The sequence below is a fragment of the Ovis aries genome, chromosome 14, assembly GCF_016772045.2.
Source record: "Ovis aries strain OAR_USU_Benz2616 breed Rambouillet chromosome 14, ARS-UI_Ramb_v3.0, whole genome shotgun sequence".
NCBI classification, from domain to species: domain Eukaryota; kingdom Metazoa; phylum Chordata; class Mammalia; order Artiodactyla; family Bovidae; genus Ovis; species Ovis aries.
Window position 1 is genome coordinate 57,780,900 of NC_056067.1, and position 21,516 is coordinate 57,802,415.

General features: G+C 50.2%; 1 protein-coding gene and 1 long non-coding RNA gene across 2 annotated transcripts; both read right to left on the bottom strand.

The window, feature by feature from the left end:
* Positions 1-1,713: 1,713 nt before the first annotated feature.
* HAS1 (hyaluronan synthase 1) lies at positions 1,714-13,057 on the bottom strand. The gene is made up of 5 exons (XM_027977477.2): positions 12,986-13,057; positions 8,726-9,430; positions 6,903-7,128; positions 6,003-6,135; positions 1,714-2,733 (listed from the first exon to the last, which is right to left on the bottom strand). The coding sequence occupies exons 1-5, from the start codon at positions 12,992-12,994 to the stop codon at positions 2,058-2,060; spliced, it is 1,749 nt and encodes a 582-aa protein (XP_027833278.2). The 5' UTR covers positions 12,995-13,057; the 3' UTR covers positions 1,714-2,057.
* A 6,440-nt stretch (positions 13,058-19,497) lies between these two features.
* On the bottom strand, positions 19,498-21,212 carry LOC132657780 (uncharacterized). The gene is made up of 2 exons (XR_009596391.1): positions 20,860-21,212; positions 19,498-20,652 (listed from the first exon to the last, which is right to left on the bottom strand). It is a non-coding gene; the product is annotated as an uncharacterized LOC132657780 (long non-coding RNA).
* Positions 21,213-21,516: the final 304 nt, after the last annotated feature.

The following is a 21,516-nucleotide window of genomic DNA, read 5'->3' on the forward strand; positions in this document are numbered from 1 at the left end:
CAGAGTGATATTCTAAAGTTTGTCAGGTCAGGTCACTCTGTTCAGAGCCCTTCAGTGGCTCCCATTGCTACTGGGCCAAAATCCACTTCCCCTCAAGGTCTCCAAAGCACCCCGTGTATTCACCATTATTCCTCTTGTTCTATCCAGGATCTAGGGTACATACTATTTTCTTCCTAGAATCATGTTTCTTCTCCTTTTTGTCTAGCTAGCTCAGTTATGATTTCCCCTGAACAGCCTTTATGTACATGAACCTATTTGATCTCCAGGACAACTCTGTGGGCAGGCACTATGTTGGTGTGCCTGACTCCCCTTCTCTATCACCCTTCTCTTTATTCTCTAACCCACCATTCTTTGCAGGTCCCTGGAACATACAAAGCTCAGTCCTGTACCTGGGCCTTTGCATGTGCAGTTCTTCCTACTTGAAATGAGATTACTCTGACCCTCATGAAGCCACCTCCCTCTCACTTCACAGGTCTCAGCTCAGATTATACCTCTGACTATTCCCTTCCTCCCACATGATACCCCCCCCCCATTTTATTTTTACTTTTTGTGTGACTGGCTTGTGAGATCTTATTTCCCTGACAAGGGATTGAACCTGGGCCCTTGGCAGTGAAAGCTTGGAGTCCTAACCACTGGGTAGCCTAGAAAATCTCGACATCCCCCTATTTTTGCTTGTGCACAGCATTCATTCAGACCTGATGTAAACTTATTTTTTAATTTGGTTTTATGGCTTCCCCACCTTAAAGGTAAGCTCTCTCATAGTATTCTTCACCAGTATGTTCCTTTTCACTGATTCATTCAATAAGAAAATATTTACCGAGCGTTTATTATGCATCAGGCGTTTTCAAGGCACTGTAGACACAACAATGAAGAAATCAGAACAGACAGAAATCTGCACCCTCAAGACAGGCACAGGGGATCAAGAGATACAGACTATTATGTGCCTGTTAGTTGCTCAGTTGTGTTCGACTGTTTGGGACCCCTGTGTTCTGTCCATGGAATTCTCCAAACAACAATACTGGAGTGGGTTGCCATTCCCTTCTCCAGAGGATCCTCCTGACTCAGGGATCAATCCAGGTCTCCTGCATTGCAGGCAGATTCTTTACCATCTGAGGTACCAAGGACTAATGGATTATGTTCCTGAGAATCCTTAACTAAGGATAACACTCTCTTTGCTTAATGGAATAGGAGCTCCTGGAAATCTGACTCAGACTCTTAATATCTTCTGTATTTGCAAACCTGGCAATGTGTGTGGAATTCAATAGGAGCTTAGTAAATGTGTTTTGTGGTTGACTGACTGAGTCAAAGAATGATTGAAGTGAAATGGCAGTGTCCAGCAGATAGTAGGTGCTCCATAGTACCTGAATGAAGAGTTGACAAATTCCACCTTCAAAATAACCCTGATCCATGGTATTCCTATCCCTGTTTCCCAAAGGGGACGTCCAGGCTAAAAGAAAGGAGGGTATCCTGTCTAGTTTCAAACAGGCTCCTCTGTCCATGGAATTTTCCAGGGAAGAATACTGGAGCAGGTTGCCCTTTCCTTCTCCAGGGAACCTTCCAAACCCAGGGATCGAACCCATGTCTCCTGAGTCGCCTGCATTGACAGGCAGATTGTGTACCACTGCGCCACCTGGGAAGCCCCAAGACCCAGCCAGGAGTCCTCAGTTCTTAACCATGCAGCACCCCCTTAGAAAAAAATGGAGGAGAGTAAGCTGAGAAGAAAATAAATAAAATTCTTTATTATATTCTAATACACAGTACAAATGGAGGTTAAATAAGAACAGAGAAATCAGGGGCCCCAGGACAGCTTGTGAGGACCCCTTTTGCCCTGTCCCTAAAAATCCACACCCTGATCAATAAATACCCCTCCCAAGAGACCCAGAAGTCCCAGTCCGCCCCTCCAAAAGAGTTTAGGCTGAGAAGTCTTGGGTCGAGCCCCTCACTTCACAGAGGAGGGCCACTGAGGCCCAGGGGGTCACCTAACAAGTGCGTCGCTCCGGGAACCCCGCTAAGTCCCCTCGGGCCGCTCCCCGAGCCAGCGCCCCGTGCACCCAGCCTCACACCTGGACGCGGTAGCCTCCCGCCCGCCGCCGGCAGAGCCTTCGCACGCCCACCCAGTAGAGGGTCAGCATCACGGCCCAGTAGCCCACATAAGCGCCGGCGCCCGCGGCCAGATGGCGGGCCTCGGCCGCCCGGGAGGGGCCGCTCCAGTCGGCCCGGGCCTCGTGGACCACGCTGCGGACCAGGCCCCCGAGCAGCAGCAGCGCCCAGAGGGCCAGGGGCAGCACGGGCACGTAGTTGGCGGCCAGCTTGCGGCGGCCCGACGTGCCCCAGCCGCTCTGGTTCATGGTGGCCAGCGCCAGGAACTTGGCCGGCAGGAGGCCGCCCATGTAGAGGGGCGCGTAGAGCGAGAGCAGCAGCATCCGCAGGCAGCCCCGCAGCCAGGCCGCGAATGCCGCCTTGGCCAGCGCCACGCCCTGCACGCAGAGCAGCACCCAGAGCAGCGCCCAGGGGCGGCCCGCGTAGAAGAGCCGCAGCACCGTGGCCGCCACGAAGAAAGGGAAGAGCCCCGAGACCACCGCCTCGTAGGTCATCCACGCGTGGTGCCGGTGCCACCAGAGCGCATTGTAGAGCCACTCGCGGAAGTACGACTTGGACCAGCGCGTCTGCTGGCTCAGCCAGCGCAGGAAGGACGAGGGCGTCTCCGAGTAGCAGCGCGACCGCGAGGTGTACCTGGGAGGGAGGGAAGAGACGGGGCTGTCGGCGCGGCTCTCCTCGGAGCCCCTGGGGACAGATCCGAGCCAGGAATGGCCCCTGGGCCACGTGTGCTCAGCCTCTCTTGGAGAGGGAAATGCAACACACTTGCCTGGAGAATCCCATGGACGGAGGCGCCTGGTGGGCTACCGTCCATGGGGTCGCAAAGAATGAGACACGACTGAGCGACTCTCTTTCTGGACCTCGGGGGTTTTGATACCCACCTGGTCCCTGGACTTTTTACCTAAGTGTGTGCACTTTTGGGGACCCCATGGACGGTAGCCCGCCAGATTCCCGTCCATGAATGAGATTCTCCAGGCAAGAATACTGGAGTGGGTTGCCATTTAGGATCTTTCCAACCCAGGGATCAAACCCACATCTCTTATGCCTGCTGTACCGGCAGGCGGATTCTTTACCACTGTGCCACCTGGGAAACCCCTCTTTATCCGACAGGAATTGATTAAAAGGCCAGTGGAGGAATTCAGGGAAGCCTTTACTGGGACTCCTGCTGCAAGTAACATGTTCCCTTGCTTGCTCCCTCCCCTGTGGGGCTGGGGAGGCGCTGGTCCCTTAAATGGGATGAGGGTAGGAACGGATCAGTAGATCAGGTGGAGGGGTAGTTTTGGTGGTCTGCCCACCCCTTTGGTGGTGCACTGTGTGGGGATCAGGCCGGGTAACCCCACTTTTGCTCCCTACACCTCAGAAATGGCAGTTGAGTTTTGGCCTTTTTGTATCTCATTGTTCATAAGTCGCCCGGCTGCACATGCACGTGGGTTACTTTTAGTCCCATATAGTTTCTTTGTATTTTGTTACTGGAGGAGGTGTTTGTTTGGGTGCAAGCACTGGTATAGCGTCTGCCTACAATGCGGAAGACCCGGGTTCAATCCCTGGGTCAGGAAGATCCTCTGGCGAAGGAAATGGCAACACACTCCAGTACTCTTGCCTGGAAAATCCCATGGCCAGAGCAGTGTGGTAGGCTACAGCCCAAGGGGTCGCAAAGAGTCGGACACGACTGAGAGGCGTCACTTTCACTTTCACTGCAGTAAAGGGTCCCAGGTTCCAGCCTGTCTCATTCTCATATGTAAAATGGGGTCAACAATGTTTCCTACCTAATAGATGAGGGTTGAAGGAGGATTAACGCCAAGTGCTTAAGACCAGTATATTGTACTTGCTCAACTGATGGTGACTATTACAATATTTTTACTATGACTAATGTAACTTGGCATTACTAATATCATTGCAGTGGCTGACACTATTACTAATACTATCACTAATCTATTACGAATACTGTTATTGGCAGACCTCAGGGTGAGGAAGGAGCCAGGCATGGTTCCTACTAGGGAGAGCCCATGCCTTAGAGGTTCTCAAGGGAACTATTAAGCTCCTTTCCTGTGGCCCTGGCAGACGTTACTAATCAATCCCTCCTAGGTTTCCAGCCAAGCCCCCACAAAGCTAAAATCACTTATGTGAGACGTCATCGAGGTGGCCTCCGGCAGTCAGCTTGTTAGGAGGGATTAAACCATCCTGTCCCCAGAGGCATTATTTGACAGTGTCCAGTCTCCTTCCCCTGTGCCACCTGGGATCCTCAGTGACCTCTGTGGTTATTCTCTTCCTCCTGCAGTCCGTACTCAAAACAGCTGGGAGGGGTCCTGTTACAACAGCATGCTACCCCTCTGCTCAAAACCGCCAATGGCTCCCTCTCCTTAGTTCACATTTCTTGACCATGGAGACTCTCATGAATGGACCCTCCACCCTGTGAGCTCTCTATCCTCTCCTGATGCTCTCTCCCTTGCTATTGATCCAGCTGCTCTATTTTCAGCCCCCATTCCTATCTTATCCTAATTTATCATTTCACTCTCTACCTGGAAACTTCTATCCCCCTTCCTGGCTTTATATGTCACCTTAGCATGTGCTGTTGTTCAGTTGCTAGATATGTCTGACACTCTGCAACCCCATAGATTGCAGCATGCCAGGCTTCCCTGTCCTCCATTATCTGCTGGAGTTTTCTCAAACTCATATCCATTGAGTCAGTGGTGCTATCTAACCATCTCATCCTCTGTTATCCCCCTCTCCTCCTGACTTCAATCTTTCCCAACCTCAGCGTCTTTTCCAATAAGTTGGCTCTTCACAACAAGTGTCCAAAGTATTGGAGCTTCAGCTTCAGCATCAGTCCTTCCAATGAATATTCAGGACCAATTTCCTTTAGGATAGACTGGTTTGCTACCCTTGCAGACGAAGGGACTGTCAAGAGTCTTCACCAGATGTATCATTCTCACCCACTCCAACTTCTACATTTTACTTATTGTCTATCTCCACAATCAGTGTAAGCATGAATTTGCAGTTCTTTTGTTTGCTGCTGCATCCCCAGAGCTGAAAACATGGGAGGCACCTGAAGAATATTTGTCAAGTGCATAAAGGTATGGGTTCCCTTGGCATATGCTGAGTTCTCTCTGGTGCTGTCACTGGTCTAACTTTGTAGAAATATCTTTCCCCAGTATGTCACGTGGTCTAGCCATACTCCCCCGAATCTCCTTCAGTTACATCCCTTCTTCCTGGAGCACGTATTGGGGTTTAGGCGCTCCCCTCCTCTCCCATGTGATTCTTCTCACTCTCTCACTAGCTGATCCCACTCTGTTGATGTCTTTCTCTTCCCACAGACTGGGGAGTCTGTGCTCTCCGTGGTGGCGCCATCTTGCCCAATTTCATGGTATATCTTCTTGGTGGCATTCCCACCCTCACCTCACCCTACTTGGTAGAGTCCACTGGGTCACATGGTTCCATGTAAAGGCCACCCCTGGCCCTATGGTATCTTCCACTCTCCTCTAGTGTCTCACTTGATGCATTGGATTGGCCAAAAAGTTCACTGGTAATGTGTTACGAAAAACCCAAAGGAACTTTTTGGCCAACACTATAGCTCATGATTCAATGCAAGTGCCCCTTCTGTTCCTTATGCGTTCTCTCTGCCTCCTCTGAAATCTTGCTAGAGAGACCCCAATGTCCTATGATTCACTTTAAGTTTGGAATATCCCCAACACACACACGGGAGAAGGCAATGGCAACCCACTCCAGTATTCTTGCCTAGAGAATCCTGTGGACAGAGGAGCCTGGTGGGCTGCCGTCTATGGGGTCGCACAGAGTCGGACACGACTGAAGCGACTTAGCTGCAGCAGCAGAAGCAATACACATGTGTTTGCTGAGATACTCATTGGCCCCTGCACACACCCAACCACCCAGTGCCCTCAGCTTACTTGGTGGCATAGCCCATGCTGAGCATGCGATTGGTGAGGTGGCGGTCATCCCCAAAGGTGCAGTGGGTGCCCAGGAACTTCTGGTTGTACCAGGCCTCGAGGAACTGCTGCAGGAGGTTGTTCCTGTATAGGCCTGGGTGGGGGAGGGGCGCACAGGAGCCTCAGCTGCTGCTGTTGCCAGCACCATCCCCAGCCCAACTCATCTCCAATTCCAACCCCACCCTTTCTCTAAATATTTATTTCTATTTATTTATTCAGCTGCTCTAGGACTTGGTTGTGGCATGTGGGATCTAGTGCCCCCACCAGCGATTGAAGCTGGGCCCCCTGCCTTAGGATGATGGAGTCTTAGCCACTGGACCATCACTGTAGGCCCTCCAGCCCCATCTTTAACCACCTCAATCCCATTCTTAACCCTGTCTCCAATGACAACTCCAGCCGTGATCCTGTTCTCAACTTCACCTCTTTCCTCAACCCCACACCCATCCCAAACTTGCCCCAGTCCCACCCCTGACCCACAGCCACTTTGACTGCAAACCCATCCCCAATCTGGTATCCATTCTCAGCTCCACCCCTTACTCATCCTCATCCAAAAAACCCATCTCCAGCCTCAAGTCTAGCACCAACAGTGTTCTTAAGTTCCAAACCCATCTCATCCCCTTCCCCAATCCTTTGCCTAGCCCCAGTCCAATCGCCATCCACATGCTTTCTCCAGACCATTCCTAACATCAGACACCATCCCCACCTCCAGCTTCCAATCTTACCCCACCCCCAGTTCCTGCCCCAGCCCCATCTTAGTCTCCTGTCTCAATCCCACCTTCAACCCTGGCTTCAGCTTCTGGCTCCTCTTCTCCCTTCCTTCTCCACCCCATCCACCGCCCTCCCAGCCCTACCCCTGCTCACCTAGGGGCCCGCTGATGCAGGACACGCAGTGGAAGTAGCTCTGACAAGCCCGCTCCACATTGAAGGCCACCCAGTACCGCAGGCTGCTTAGGAAGCTGACCCAGGAGTCCAGTGGGTTCAGGATCCGTACATCACCCCCAACAGCCCCTACATGGGGGTCCTCGTCCAGCACCCGCACCAGCTCCAGCAGCGCCATGGGGTCCAGCCTCGTGTCTGAGTCACAAACCTGACAAATGGAAGGGGCCAAGATTCAGGCGAGATCCTTGTACAGGGCTGGCAATTGAGGGACCATTGGGATGGTCTCTTACAAGGGATGAGGACCAGCTCAGACACTCTGCAGCCAATCTGAACATAGTTTTGAGGTTTTTTAGTCATGTTCAATGTTTTATCACATTTTAAGATGACCACCCCCTCCTCCCCACACACCCATGCTCTTGTAAAATACCCTCCTCTGGTGTGTGGGCAAGATCTGTAACTTGCTTCTAACCTATTGAATATGGCCAATGGCCAGAGTGATGATATAGAACTCCTGTAACTGTATTCTCTTATTTGGAAATGGTGAAGGAGTTTTGCAGTGTAATTAAGGTTCCTAATCTGTTTTCTTTAAGTTAATCAAAGAGAGAATATCCTGGGTGAGCCTGATCTAATCAGGTAAGCCCTTTAAAAGAGGGTCTAGAAGTCAGGTTCTTGCTGGTCTTGACAAGGCAAGCTTTTTTCCCTGAATAGTAGGTCACAATATGGGAGATTATTCCAAATCCAGGTAAAATAAGAATATATACTTCAGGGTGTCCAAAGAATCAGAATAGATGTTGATATAAAATAGGGTCTCCTCCTCCTGCTGGGTCAAAGAAGGTTGTGTTTAGGTTTCGGTCTGCTATGAGTTCTATGGTTCCTTGGAACGGGTCCTGGAACCTTTGATAAGACCCAGTCACAACTGACACCATGACTGCAGCCTGATGACACTCTGAACAAGGGATCCAGTTAAGCTTTGCCCAGATTCCTAACCCATGGAAACTATGAGATAATAATAAATGTGTTTTGTTTCAAGTTGCCAAGTGTGTGGAAATTTGTTATGCAGCAGTAAAAAAAAAAAAACTGTAGCAATGCATTCATGAATAAATTACTGCGTTGAATGGATGAATGAATGATGAAATTAACAAATCTCTATACTGATAGGTAAATGGATGGATAAACAAAAGAATCTCAACACTGAATGAATGAAGAAACAGAATGAACCAATCTCTACCTTTAATGACTTAATTTAAGTGAATGAGTAAATGAATGAATGATCTCCATACTGGATGGACAGATGGAGGCATGAAAGAATGAGTGACAGGAAGAATTTCTACCTTGGATGAAGAAAAGACGGAACTCCCGTATTGAATGGATGAATAAATAAAGGAGTGAATGATCTCTGTAGTGGATGATAAGATAAGTGAATGAAGAAAAGATACAATGAAAGAAGGAAGAGAAAGGAGGACAGAATATTCGATATTGAATGGGTAAATGAATCTTTAGATTGAATGGATGGATACATGGATGGATGTGTTAATGAGTTTCTGCATCAAATGGACGAATGAATGAAAAAGGAAGGAAAGAAGAAAGGAATCTCTTCACTGAATGAACAAAACGAACGCATAATCTCCCTAATGGTTAGATGGATAAATGGAAGTATGAATGGTGGCAGGAAGGAAAGAATCTCTCCATTGAATGGATGAATGAACAAAGGAAGCAGAGAGGTTCACTCCAGTTGAATGAAGGATCCGAGGGAAGTGGGATGGGGTGTTAGGGTCACAGACGCGGCGGGGGCGCCTTCCACGCACCTGCACGTAGTCCACCGAGTCGCCGAGAGCCTTGAAGGCCGTGTACATGACCTCGCGCTTGCCGCCCCAGCGCTGCGCCACGCACACGCACCTGCGCGTCCTCACCAGCGCCTCCACCGCCAGGCGCCCGGGGTCCTCGGCCTCCACCTCGCGGTAGGCGCCCTCGCCCGCCGCGCCCGCCGCCGCCGGCTCCCAGGGCTGGTGATAGTTACCGTCCCACACATAGGTGGCGGGGTCCTCGTCGGCAAAGACCTCGCGGAACATGTTGACCATGTACAGGTCCTCGGCGCGGTTGCCGTCCACCACCATGAGGACGCGCAGGCGCGCGCGCGGGTACACCAGGCCTCGGGCCGACACCAGGCACTGGCGCAGGTACGCGGGGTCCTCCTGGTACGCCGAGATGGTGAGCGCCACGCTGCGCGCCGTGGCCGCCTCCGGGGGCCCCCGCGCCGCCGCGCGCCGCGCCGCCGCCGCCACCCGCCGGTGCTCCAGGTAGGCGAAGAGGCTCTGCGCCACCAGGTGCGCCGAGAGGAAGGCCCCGTAGAGGCCGAAGGCCAGGAGGCCGTAGCGATCGGAGGCCAGCGGCACGCCGGCGGCATAGGCCCAGGTCATGAGGCCCAGAATGAGCAGCGCGAAGGCGATGGTCAGAACCCGGCGGACGAGGCCGGAGCAGTGGCGGGCTGCCTGGCTCGGCTTGGGCACGTCCTTTGGGAAGAGAAAGGGGGAAAGAAGAGTCCTGAGATGCTCTCCAGGAAGGGAAGCCCTCCTGGCTTTTGTTTCCAGGATAGACGGTCACATCTCCTCTTCATAAAGAGAATCCCCTGGGTACTGCAGTTACTTTCATTCATGAAAGTAAATGTGGCAAACAGTTATCAAGGCTGAATACCTGCTTTCCCTGCTTCTGATGCTATTCCCCCCCGCCCCCCACGTGTTTAACAGCTTTAAAATCCACAAGGATTACACTTAGCGGAGTGTCACAGTTGAATTAACAGGGGTTTCCTGCCTCCTTCTTAGTGGCACGGAAAATGATTCATCTCATAAAGCTTTCTTAGTGTTGAGATAATAATAGTGATAAAAATATACATCTCAGAGAAGAATGCAATGTGCCTTAAACGTTTTACAAAAACTAACTTATTTTCCTCGCTACAGCCCTGTGAGGTAGGTACTATTATTGTGTATGTATGTGTTAAGTCGCTTCAGTTGTGTCCAACTCTTTGCGACCCCATGAACTCTAGCCTTTCAGTCTCCTCTGTCCATGGGATTTCCCAGGCAAGAATACTGGAGCCGGTTGTCGTTTCCTACTCCAGGGGAGGGTCCCAACCCAGGAACTGAACTTGTGTCTCCTGCGTTGGCTGGTGGATTCTTTACCACTGAGCCACCTGGGAAGTCCCATCCCCATTTTACAGGTGAGGCAACTGAGTCACATAGAGGTGCAGCAACCTGCCCAAGGTCTGCCTGGAAAGCAGTGAAGTCAAGCCTTTGTGTGTTTTCTTTGGGGGGGAGGGGTGTGGGTGTTGCATTAAAAATTATTTTTATTGAAGTATAGTTGATTTACAATGTTGTCTTAATTTCTGCTGTTCAGTAATTCAGTTAAACATATATATTCTTTTCCATTATAATTTATCACAGGATATTGAATACAGTGTTCTGGACTATACAGTAGGACCTTGTTGTTTCTCCATTCTATATATGACAGTTTGCAAGTGCTAATCTCAAATTCTCAACCCTTCCCTCCACCACCTCTCTTCCCGTTTGGCCACCACAAATGTGTCAGAGAAGCCAAGATTTAAACCACAACCTTATGTATTGGCTTTACTCCACACCAGCACCCCAGGGGGTGAGGGTGGGGGAACATAATCTTTCCGGCCACCACGATAGAGATGGCAAAACCAAGTACTGATTAGCCAAAAGGAGTGGCTGGCAGGGCCAGGTGCCCAGTACATGTGACTGGCAGAGCTCATAATTGAAGGGAAGGAGGTGCCTCTGTTTTCTTGTCTGTAAAATGGGGGTTTAGCCCCTTCCACGTGCCAAGCCCTGGTAAGGTGAATACTGTTAACACTTCCTATTACAGATGAGGAAACTGAGACCCAGGTGGGTGTGTTCTCTCATCCAAGGTTACTCAGGCTCCAGCCTCTGGCTCCACCATCCTCTACACTAAACTGCCTTCTCCCTCTGTCACCAGTTTGCACCTCTTGGGCTTATTATGAGTTAAATGAATCACTAAAGCTATAATTCTGCAGGGTCCAATACGTGACCCATAGGCCACCTGTAGCTATAGACCGCTTGAAATGCAGTGGGTACCACTGAGAAACTGAATTTTTAATTGTATTCCATTTAAATGTTTGAATTCAGAAACTGGGACTTCCTCGGTGGACCAGTGATTAAGAATCCGCCTTCCAATGCAGAGGACATGGGTTTGATCCTTGGTTGGGAAACTAAGCCTGCGTGGGGCGACCGTGCCACAACTAGAGAGAAGCCCATGTGCCGCAACTAAGGCCTGACACAACCAAAAATATATAGATAAATATTTTTTAAAATAAAAATAAATTTAAAACAGATCCTTAATTCAGTTATTGGAAGGCTTTTACACATGTTTGGAACAAGTAGGATCTGTGAAGCTTCTTTTTCAACTAAATGTTATGAAATCTAAAAATACAGATCAAGCATCTCCAGCGGAAATATAGCATCTGCATGAGATGTTCTATACATCTCGATTGTGAAGCCCGAGTGCGGAAAAAAGAAAGTAAAACACCACATTCATGTGTTTGTACTGAAATGATCATTTTTTTGTATATATAGTAGGGAGTCAGCCGTCTACGGCCTCTTGGACCAAATGCCTGCCTCCTTTTTCACTGCAGCCTGGCAAGCTAAGATTAGTTTTTATGTCTCTAGAAGGTTGAAAAAAGTCAAAACAAGAATAATATTTTGTGGGACATGAAAATTATATGAATACACACAGTACTATGTATAAAATAGATAACAAGGACCGACTGTATAGCACAGGGAACTACACTCTATTTTGTAATAACCTACATGGGAAAAGAATCTGAAAGAGCATATACATCGATATATACATATAATTGAATCACTTTGCTGTACACCTGAAACTAACATGACATTGTAAATCAACTTCTTGTTTAGTCACTAAGTCGTGTCTGAGTCTTTTGTGACCCCTGTGGACTATAGCCGGCCAGGCTCCACCGTCCATGGGATTTCCCAGACAAGAATAATGGAGTGGGTCGTCATTTCCTTCTGCAGAGGATCTTCCCAACCCAGGGATGGAACCTGCGTCTCCTGCATTGGCAGGCAGATTCTTTACCACTGAGCCACCTGAGAAGCCCTGTAAATCAATTATACTTCATTCAATCAACATAAAGGAATAAAGAAGATTACATGAAATTCAAATGTTATTGTTCTTAACATCGTTTCCTTGGCACACCACACACATCTGGTTACATATTGTCTACAGCTGCTTCCTCATTATGCCAAAGTTGTGTAGTTACAATGGAGACCCTATGGCCCTCAAAACCCGGAATATTGACTGTCTGGCCCGGTACAGAAAAAGTTTGCTGACTCCTGATACCATGGGTTAAAGAAAATTTTATTATTAAAATTAACCACACCTGTTTCATTTTCCTTTTTAATGTGGCTACTAGAAAATTTTAAATGCTGTCTGCAGCTCGTTTAATGTTTCTCTGGTGCTGGTGCTAAGTCGCTTCAGTGGTGTCCGACTCTGTGCCACCCCATAGATGGCAGCCCACCAGACTCCCCCATCCCTGGGATTCTCCAGGCAAGAACACTGGAGTGGGTTGCCTAGGGCAGAGCTAAGTTACAGCTTTTAGCCTGGTGCTAGTAATCGCTCAGTATTAACCACTGTTATCATTTCTTCTGGAATCTTCCTCCTGACACCCTTTGGCCCACACCTAACTGTGCCTGAGTTCCTGGGGGTGACCAGAGATGGGCGATTTCACTTAGTCCACCTTAATATTTACCGAACACAAGAAAATAGAAATCTAGACCCCCGTGTGGTGCAAAGACAGCTCTTCTCTGCCCGGTCCGGTCTGGGGCATACAGACCTACACGGCTTTACAGGCAGGTTGGACCTGACAGGCGTTCAGGCCAGAAGGCACACACTCACAGGGCCGCTGTCACACATAGGAGCACACGTGCGCACAAACGCGCGGGGAGGCCTCCCGCCTGGCCGCAGTCTCACGCATGCCCACGCACACTCACCATGCCCACGCACACTCATGCACACACCTGTGTCATCGCTGCGGCTCCGGCTCCGGGGCGGCCTCTCTCCTCGCCCGCTCGCTGCTCCCGAGTCTCCCTGCTGCCCCAGAGCTCAGGGCAGATTTGAAGAGCCGGGCGGGCGGGGGCGGGAGGTGGGGCTGACGTCAGGGCTGAGCTGGGCCAGGGGCTCTGAGGTCACAGCCGAGACTCGGGCAGCCACACCCGCTTCCCGCCATCACCCCCGCCCCCCAGTACCAGATGGGCCTCCCCTTCCCTCTCCCCTCGAAGCTCCCCTATCACCCCCACTCCTGGCCCCGTCTCTCCCCTCCATTTCTCCTCCTTTCTCTGCCTTCATCTCGTCCCTCTATTTCTGGACTTCTCTCCATCCTTTTCGTTCTCCCCACTCCCTCTGTCTCTCTCCACCCCTTTTCCCCCTCCCCTCCTCCATTTCTCTCTCTTCTCCCCCACCCCCAGCCCCCCTCGCCTCCCCTCTTATCCCCATCAACACACAATGCCCGCCCGTCCCCTCGAATCCTTGGAATCTCTCCCATGTTGACTTCCCTGGGGACTGGCCACTGGCAGACGAAATGAGATGCACACTTGTGCGTGCTGGTGGGTGTGACTGTGAGTGCCCTGGTCTGGGAGGTCGGCTGTCTGGAACTGGAGGAGTGAGTGAAGGTCTGAACATTCCGTGCCTGGTTGTTTCTGGTCCACGTGCGTGTGCTTGCGTGTGTATGTGTGTATGTGTGTGTGTGTGTGTGTGTGTGTGTGCACGCACGCGCAGGGCACGCGCTTATGTGCCAGGGTCTGGGGAGGCGGTTGGGGCATTGGGGTTTGACTCTCCAGGATCTCCAGGGTGAACTAAGAGTTGTGGGTCAGCTGCCCCAGGAAGTCTGGGCAACTGAGTCAGAGAGAGCACAGGCAGAAGTGGAATGGGGTTATTTGGAAGTCTGAATCTCCGATTTCTCAGAACCAGAGACTCATACATGTCGTTGTTTCGATGCCCTTGTTTTCATGATTAAAAAAAAAATTTCTGGAGGTGATGGAATTCCAGTTGAGTTATTTCAAATCCTGAAAGATGATGCTGTGAAAGTGCTGCACTCAATATGCCAGCAAATTTGGAAAACTCAGCAGTGGCCACAGGACTGGAAAAGGTCAGTTTTCATTCCAATCCCAAAGAAAGGCAATGCCAAAGAATGCTCAAACTATCGCACAGTTGCACTCATCTCACACGCTAGTAAAGTAATGCTCAAAATTCTCCAAGCCAGGCTTCAGCAATACGTGATCTGTGAACTTCCAGATGTTCAAGCTGGTTTTAGAAAAGGCAGAGGAACCAGAAATCAAATTGCCAACATCCGCTGGATCATCAAAAAAGCAAGAGAGTTCCAGAAAAACATCTATTTCTGCTTTATTGACTATGCCAAAGCCTTTGACTGTGTGGATCACAATAAACTGGAAAATTCTGAAAGAGATGGGAATACCAGACCACCTGACCTGCCTCTTGAGAAACCTATATGTAGGTCAGGACGCAACAGTTAGAACTGGACATGGAACAACAGACTGGTTCCAAATAGGAAAAGGAGTACATCAAGGCTGTATATTGTCACCCTGCTTATTTAACTTCTATGCAGAGTACATCATGAGAAACGCTGGGCTGGATGAAGCACAAGCTGGAATCAAGATTTCCGGGAGAAATATCAGTAACCTCAGATACGCAGATGACACCACCCTTATGGCAGAAAGTGAAGAAGAACTAAAGAGCTTCTTGATAAAAGTGAAAGAGGAGAGTGAAGTTCAGTTCAGTTCAGTCGCTCAGTTGTGTCCGACTCTTTGCGACCCCATGAATCGCAGCACGCCAGGCCTCCCTGTCCATTACCAAATCCTGGAGTTCACTCAGACTCGCGTCCATCAAGTCAGTGATGCCATCCAGCCATCTCATCCTCTGTCGTCCCCTTCTTCTCCTGCCCCCAACTCCTCCCACCATCAAAGTCTTTTCCAATGAGTCAAGTCTTCTCATGAGGTGGCCAAAATACTGGAGTTTCAGCTTTAGCATCCTTTCTTCCAAAGAAATTCCAGGGTTGATCTTCTGAATGGACTGGTTGGATCTCCTTACAGTCCAAGGGACTCTCAAGAGTCTTCTCCAATACCACAGTTCAAAAGCATCAATTCTTCGGCACTCAGCCTTCTTCACAGTCCAACTCTCACATCCATACATGACTACTGGAAAAACCACAGCCTTGACTAGACAGACCTTAGTTGGCAAAGTAATGTCTCTGCTTTTGAATATACTATCTAGGTTGGTCATAACTTTTCTTCCAAGGAGTAAGCATCTTTTAATTTCATGGCTGCAGTCACCATCTGCAGTGACTTTGGAGCCCAAAAAGATAAAGTCTGACACTGTTTCCACTGTTTCCCCATCTATTTCCCATGAAGTGATGGGACCGGATGCCATGATCTTCATTTTCTGAATGTTGAGCTATAAGCCAATTTTTTCACTCTCCTCTTTTACTTTCATCAACAGGCTTTTTAGCTCCTCTTCACTTTCTGCCATAAGGGTGGTGTCATCTGCATATCTGAGGTTATTGATATTTCTCCCGGCAATCTTGATTTCAGCTTGTGTTTCTTCCAGTCCAGCGTTTCTCATGATGTACTCTGCATAGAAGTTAAATAAGCAGGGTGACAGTATGCAGCCTTGATGTACTCCTTTTCCTATTTGGAACCAGTCTGTTGTTCCAAGTCCAGTTCTAACTGTTGCTTCCTGACCTGCATGCAGATTTCTCAAGAGACAGGTCAGGTGGTCTGATATTCCCATCTCTTGAAGAATTTTCCACAGTTTATTGTGATCCACACAGTCAAAGGCTTTGGCATAGTCAATAAAGCAGAAATAGATGTTTTCTGGAACTCTCTTGCTTTTTTGATGATCCAGCGGATGTTGGCAATTTGATCTCTGGTTCCTCTGCCTTTTCTAAAACCAGCTTGAACTCAGGAAGTTTACGGTTCACGTATTGCTGAAGCGTGGCTTGGAGAATTTTGAGCATTATTTTACTAGCATGTGAGATGAGTGCAATTGTGTGGTATTTTGAGCATTCTTTGGCATTGCCTTTCTTTGGGATTTGAATGAAAACTGACCTTTTCCAGTCCTGTGGCCACTGCTGAGTTTTCCAAATTTGCTGGCATATTGAGTGCAGCACTTTCACAGCATCATCTTTCAGGGTTTGAAAGAGCTCAACTGGAATTCCATCACCTCCACTAGCTTTGTTTGTAGTGATGCTTTCTAAGGCCCACTTGACTTCATATTCCAGGATGTCTGGCTCTAGATGAGTGATCACACCATCGTGATTAACCGGGTTGTGAAGATCTTTTTGTACACTTCTTCTGTGTATTCTTGCCATCTCTTCTTAATATCTTCTAAGTTTAAAGCTCAACACTCAGAAGACTAAGATCATGGCATGCAGTCTCATCACTTCACGGCAGATAGATGGGGAAAGAGTGGAAACAGTGTCAGACTTTATTTTTGCGGGCTCCAAAATCACTGCAGATGGTGATTGCAGCCATGAAATTAAAAGATGCTTACTCCTTGGATGGAAAATTATGACCAACCTAGACAGCATATTAAAAAGCAGAGACATTATTTTGTCAACAAAGGTCTGCCTAGTCAAAGCTATGTTTTTTCCAGTGGTCATGTATGGATGTGAGACTTGGACTATAAATAAAACTGAGTGCTGAAGAATTGATGCTTTTGAACTGTGGTGTTGGAGTAGACTCTGAGGGTCCCTTGGACTGCAAGGAGACCCAACCAGTCCATTCTAAAGGAGATCAGTCTTGGGTGTTCATTGGAAGGACTGATGCTGAAGCTGAAACTCCAATACTTTGGCTACCTGATGTGAAGAGCTGACTCATTGGAAAAGATCCTGATGCGGGGAGGGATTGAGGGCAGGAAGAGAAGGGGACGACAGAGAATGAGATGGTTGAATGGCATCACCGACTCAATGGACATGGGTTTGGGTGGACTCCAGTAGTTGGTTATGGACAGGGAGGCCTGGCTTGCTGCAGTTCATGGGGTTGCAAAAAGTCGGACAGGACTGAGCAACTGAACTGAACTGAATTCTCTCTGCTCCTCTTAGAATGAACTGCTAACATCTCTCTGTGACCCTGACTATGTTTCTGTATGCCTGACCATCTCCTCTCTCTTTATATCTGTCTTTCTTTAAATCTCACACTTTGTCTCTCTCTCCCTGGCTTTGTTTCTCTGTCTGTCTCTTAATTTCTGACTCCGTATCTCCTGACTTCCTTATACTATTGTCTCTTTCTCTCTCTCTCTTATCAATTTTCTCTCTTTCTCTATTCCTCGCTCCCTGTGGGTTTCCCTCTGCCCCTGTCTCTCTTTGCGTACATCTATCTCCTTCTCTCTGATTCTATCTGGATCCTTAACTCTTTGTTTTTTCCTGTCTCCCAGTATTTGATTCTCTGTTTCTCCTGGATCCTCTCAGTGGCTGCCTGTTTCTCCTTTGTGTGTTCATCTGTCTGTTTGTCCATCTGTATGTGTGTGTCTCCTCTCTAAGTCTCTCTGTCTCTGTGTACCTCCGAGGCTCTGTGTGTGTGTGTCTCTCTCTGACTCACACACTCTCTCTCACACTGTTTGTCTCTGTTTTCCTGTCTCCAGGTCCTCGTATCTCCCTGCTGCTCCATCTCTCCCCGCCTGTTCTGGCACTTTCCCCTGCAAGGTGCCAAGTTCTCACTCCCTGAGTTTCCCCAGACAGGCAGGGTGTGGGGGAGCCCCAGCCAGGTTGGGTCTCTGCCTGAGCCTGGCTGTCAGCGAGAAGAAGGTTGCTTGAGGCCCCAAGTCAGGGGTACCCTGCCCCCTCTCCAGGGCAGGGCGTCTCTGACGCGGTTGCTGGGAGCCCGGCCGCCGCCTGGTGTCTGGCCGTGTCAGGGTGATGGGTCCTCCGGTGGGAGCCCAGCCCAGAGCACGAGGGGAGGGCAATCCCTCTACCCCAGGGGGAGGCTGGCGGGAGCCCAGGCTCCACTCAGAAGCTGGGCATTTGGCTGCCCAGCCCCCACGCCGCCCTGCCGGGGTGGAGCAGCTGTATAAAACCAGCTGTTTCTAAAACCAGAGTGCGGACGAGAAAGGAGGGACCAGGACTTTAGACCCAATGGTGTCTTTCTCCAGGACCCAGGATTTGGGGCCCCCAGCTCCCAGACCCTCCTCCCTCAGACCCAGAGGTCCAGACCCCCAGCCCCTCCTGACTCAGAACCAGGGGTCCAGGACCCCAGCCTTTTCCTCCCTCGGATCCAAGAGTTCAGGACCCTAATGCTCTCCTCCTTCGGACCTAAATGTCCAGTCTCCCAGAATTCCTTGCAGGGAGAGATGACCAAGGCTGGAAACAGCCAAGCCAAGAGCTGAAAGACAAGGACAGATAAAACGGGCACTCGCACAGGAGGCAGGGGCTGATAGTGGCAGGACCACCCCCTGCTCTCCTCACTAACAGCCATCTCTCCCAGAATCCTCCACTCCAATAGTGGCCCTCGGGTCCCTGTCCTGGGTCCACAGTGACCCTCCCAAGATTTCCATCATCATCGAAAAACTCAGGGTGTGGTTTACAGAACGCAGGATGGAAAGAGCGAAAGCGGGGAGACCATAAGGCTGAAGCGGAGAAAAGGCAGCAGGAAGGACATGTGCTCACTGGAGGGACATCTCCTGTGCCCCCAGCTCCTGGTGGGGCTGGGCTCTCAGCTGGGCGATGCCTGGCACACAGAAATGACTCAGACCCGGGCCCTGCCCTTGAGGAGATGCCAATCTGGTGGCGAAGACAGCTGTGTAAACAGAGGATCACAGACCAGTGCGAGCAAGGATGCATGAACCCAGAAGGAGAGTCAGGGAGGGCTTTCTGGAGGAGGTGATATCCTGGAGGAGCCGAGTCCTTGAGTGTGGAGGAGTTAGTCAGGGTAAGGGTAGTGGGGGTGGGGCTGGGGGTTGAAAGATGGAACAAGAAGGGCATCCGAGGCAAGGAATGTCCTAGACAGTCAGGAAAGTACCTGGGAGTTGATGTTGCAGAAGCTGAAAGGGTGAAGCCCAGGGCTGGGTGCATAACACAGTCCACCCTGGGCAGGATTTTGAATGCCAGCTTCAGAGGCTGGGAGTTTGTCCTGGGTGCTGGGGAGCCAGGGGCGGGCTGGGGGCAAGGGAGGGACAGGGTCCACTCTGGGTGCCTGTGAGGGACACAGGGAATGGAGAGACTAGGGGCATTTGGCCAGGGTGTGTGCGTGGCGGGTTCACCTCAGCATCTTCTCTGGGAGGAAAGGAGCACGGAATGTGAGCTGGGATGCAGGCAGCAGCCGTGGGTTTGGAGGAGCATCGGGGACCTGCAGAGCTGGGGGAGCAAAGGCCAGAGGGGAAGCCCTGAGGGTGGCTGAGAGAGGGAGGCAGACAGCAGGTGTGGGGGCAGGCACGCTGGCCCTTTTTGTCTGAGCTCCTTGTTTGTTCTTTGCATATTTTAAAATTAGAAATCTAGTATTCTATTCATACAAAGTCAAACAAGTGGAATCAAAATGTCATAAATTTTTTAGTTAGGTAAAAATTCATAAGCTTTCTAAAATATATATATTAAACATATTATTTATATATGTATACAAAAACTTCTATTGTGTAAATGCTTGAGTAACAACATAAAAAAAGAGAAGAGACAGAGAAGTTGGAAAACATAAACTAAATGAGATGGGAGCACTGAATAAGAAATAGAAAAAGTGAAACAAACTAGATAAAAGTAAATGATCATCATCTAGTCCAGTTGTTCTTAAACAAGACTGCTCATTAGAAACATATTTCGTGAGCTGCTTCTTTTAAAATTTATCTTAAATGTTAGTAGTTTGGTCACACTGCAGGGCATGTGGGATCTTAGTGGGTCTTAGTGCCCCTCTGCCCCCTGCATTGGCAGCTCAGAGTCTTAGCCACTGAACCAGCAGGGAAGTCCTTTCTGAGCTCCTTCTGACTACATCTGCCTCCCTTCAGAACTAGGGAGGGTGCCGGGCCTAGGGAGGCAGCTTGAAGAAGTCTGTGTTTTGTTAAGTGCTTGAGTCCAGGCGAATGACTTCTCTGCAAGGAGTCCTGGGTAGAAGGGAAGTGCTTTGGGAGAATTTAGACACTGAGAGTCAGAGGAGGAAGGAAAAGAGGGAGAAGGAGGGGAGGGAAGAGGAAGAAGAAGAGAGTAGGGAAGGAGGGAAGGGGGGAAGGGAGGAGGGGAGGGAGGCTGGTTAGCCTGACCACCCTATTTAATACGGAAAGCTGTCCCACTCTGGGACTCCTAAATCTCACTGCTAATTCTCTTTTTTCCCCACAGCATAGATTTCTATATAAAGCGTAACTTGTCCATGGAGTCTCTTTCCTGTATAACCTGCCTCTCCTTTGTTGGAATGCGAGCTGCTCATAGACAGTGGTCTTCGCTTCGTCGGTGACTCCATTTCCTTGGGTCTGGACTGGTACCTGTTGTGTAGCAAGTGTTGGATGGATATATACCGGGTGCATGAGTGAGTGAGACTGGGATGGAGAGTCAGAATGCTGGGTGGAGGCAGGAAAGAGGAAGAAGATGGAACTCCCTGGTGGCCCAGTGGTTAGGCCTCATGCTTTCACAGCCAAGGGCTGGGGTTCCATCCGTGGTTGCGCAACTACAATGCTGCATCCCACAAGCCTCTGGGTGCTGTCAAAGAAAGAAAAATAAAAAAGGGAAGAGAAGGAAGAGGAGGAAAAGGGGGAGGGGGACAGGAGGGAAAGGAGGGAAGGAGAGGAGGGAAAAGGGAGGGGGAGGGGTAAGGAGGAGGGCAGAGGAGGAGGAGGGAGATGGGGGGAAATGGGAAAGTGAGGGGTTGAGGGGGAGAAAGCCCAGAGCTGAGGACCCCCCAGCTACCTGCAGCTCTGGAGGGATGGGAGGAGGTGTTCCCAGCAAGGTGGGACCCTGGACAAGGCTTCCCAGGATGAGTGAGTATTCAAATCCGGAAGCAGGTGGGTGGCCTTCCAGGAGTTCCAGGGCTGGGTCCCAGCGCTCTGAGCTGAGCCCTGGACAGGCTGCAGCCGGTTCCGCTGGCCATTCTTCCCATTCAGCCGCGTTCTGGGAAACACCTAGGCCTCCAGATTCCGCCGAAATCAACGCCTAGGCTTCCAGATTCTGCCGAAATCCTGGGAGGGGGAGGGGAGGGCGGAGGGAAGGGGATGATGGCTGCAGGTCCGCCCTCTGCCCTTGGGAGAAGCTGGGGGGCCTCTGAGGCCCGAGGAGAGGGCCGCCCCGTCAGGCCGTAACCCTCCCTCCAGCTGCAGACACCGCCCCACCCCTACCCCCGCCCCCGCTGCTTGTCTTTGTTACTACCCTTCTCCCAGAGGAAGACAGACAGACAGGGCCAGGCTTCCCAGGTCAGCAGCTTGCTCTTCTTCCAGGAAAACAAGAGAGGAGTCTCCTCTTGAGACGGAGACTGAGGCCTGGGAGGAGCTGGTTCCTGGTCAGAGGGATGCAGCCTGGGGACAGCAGAGGCCGGTGGACAGGCCATCAGGGGGAGGACTGGAGGGGGAG

Coding starts and splice junctions, on each gene's coding strand:
- HAS1 (XM_027977477.2), bottom strand. Junction 7,129..8,725: donor ACTCGGTGGACTACGTGCAG/GTGCGTGGAAGG, acceptor TCCATTTGTCAG/GTTTGTGACTCAGACACGAG. Junction 6,136..6,902: donor CTGCATCAGCGGGCCCCTAG/GTGAGCAGGGGT, acceptor TCCCCCACCCAG/GCCTATACAGGAACAACCTC.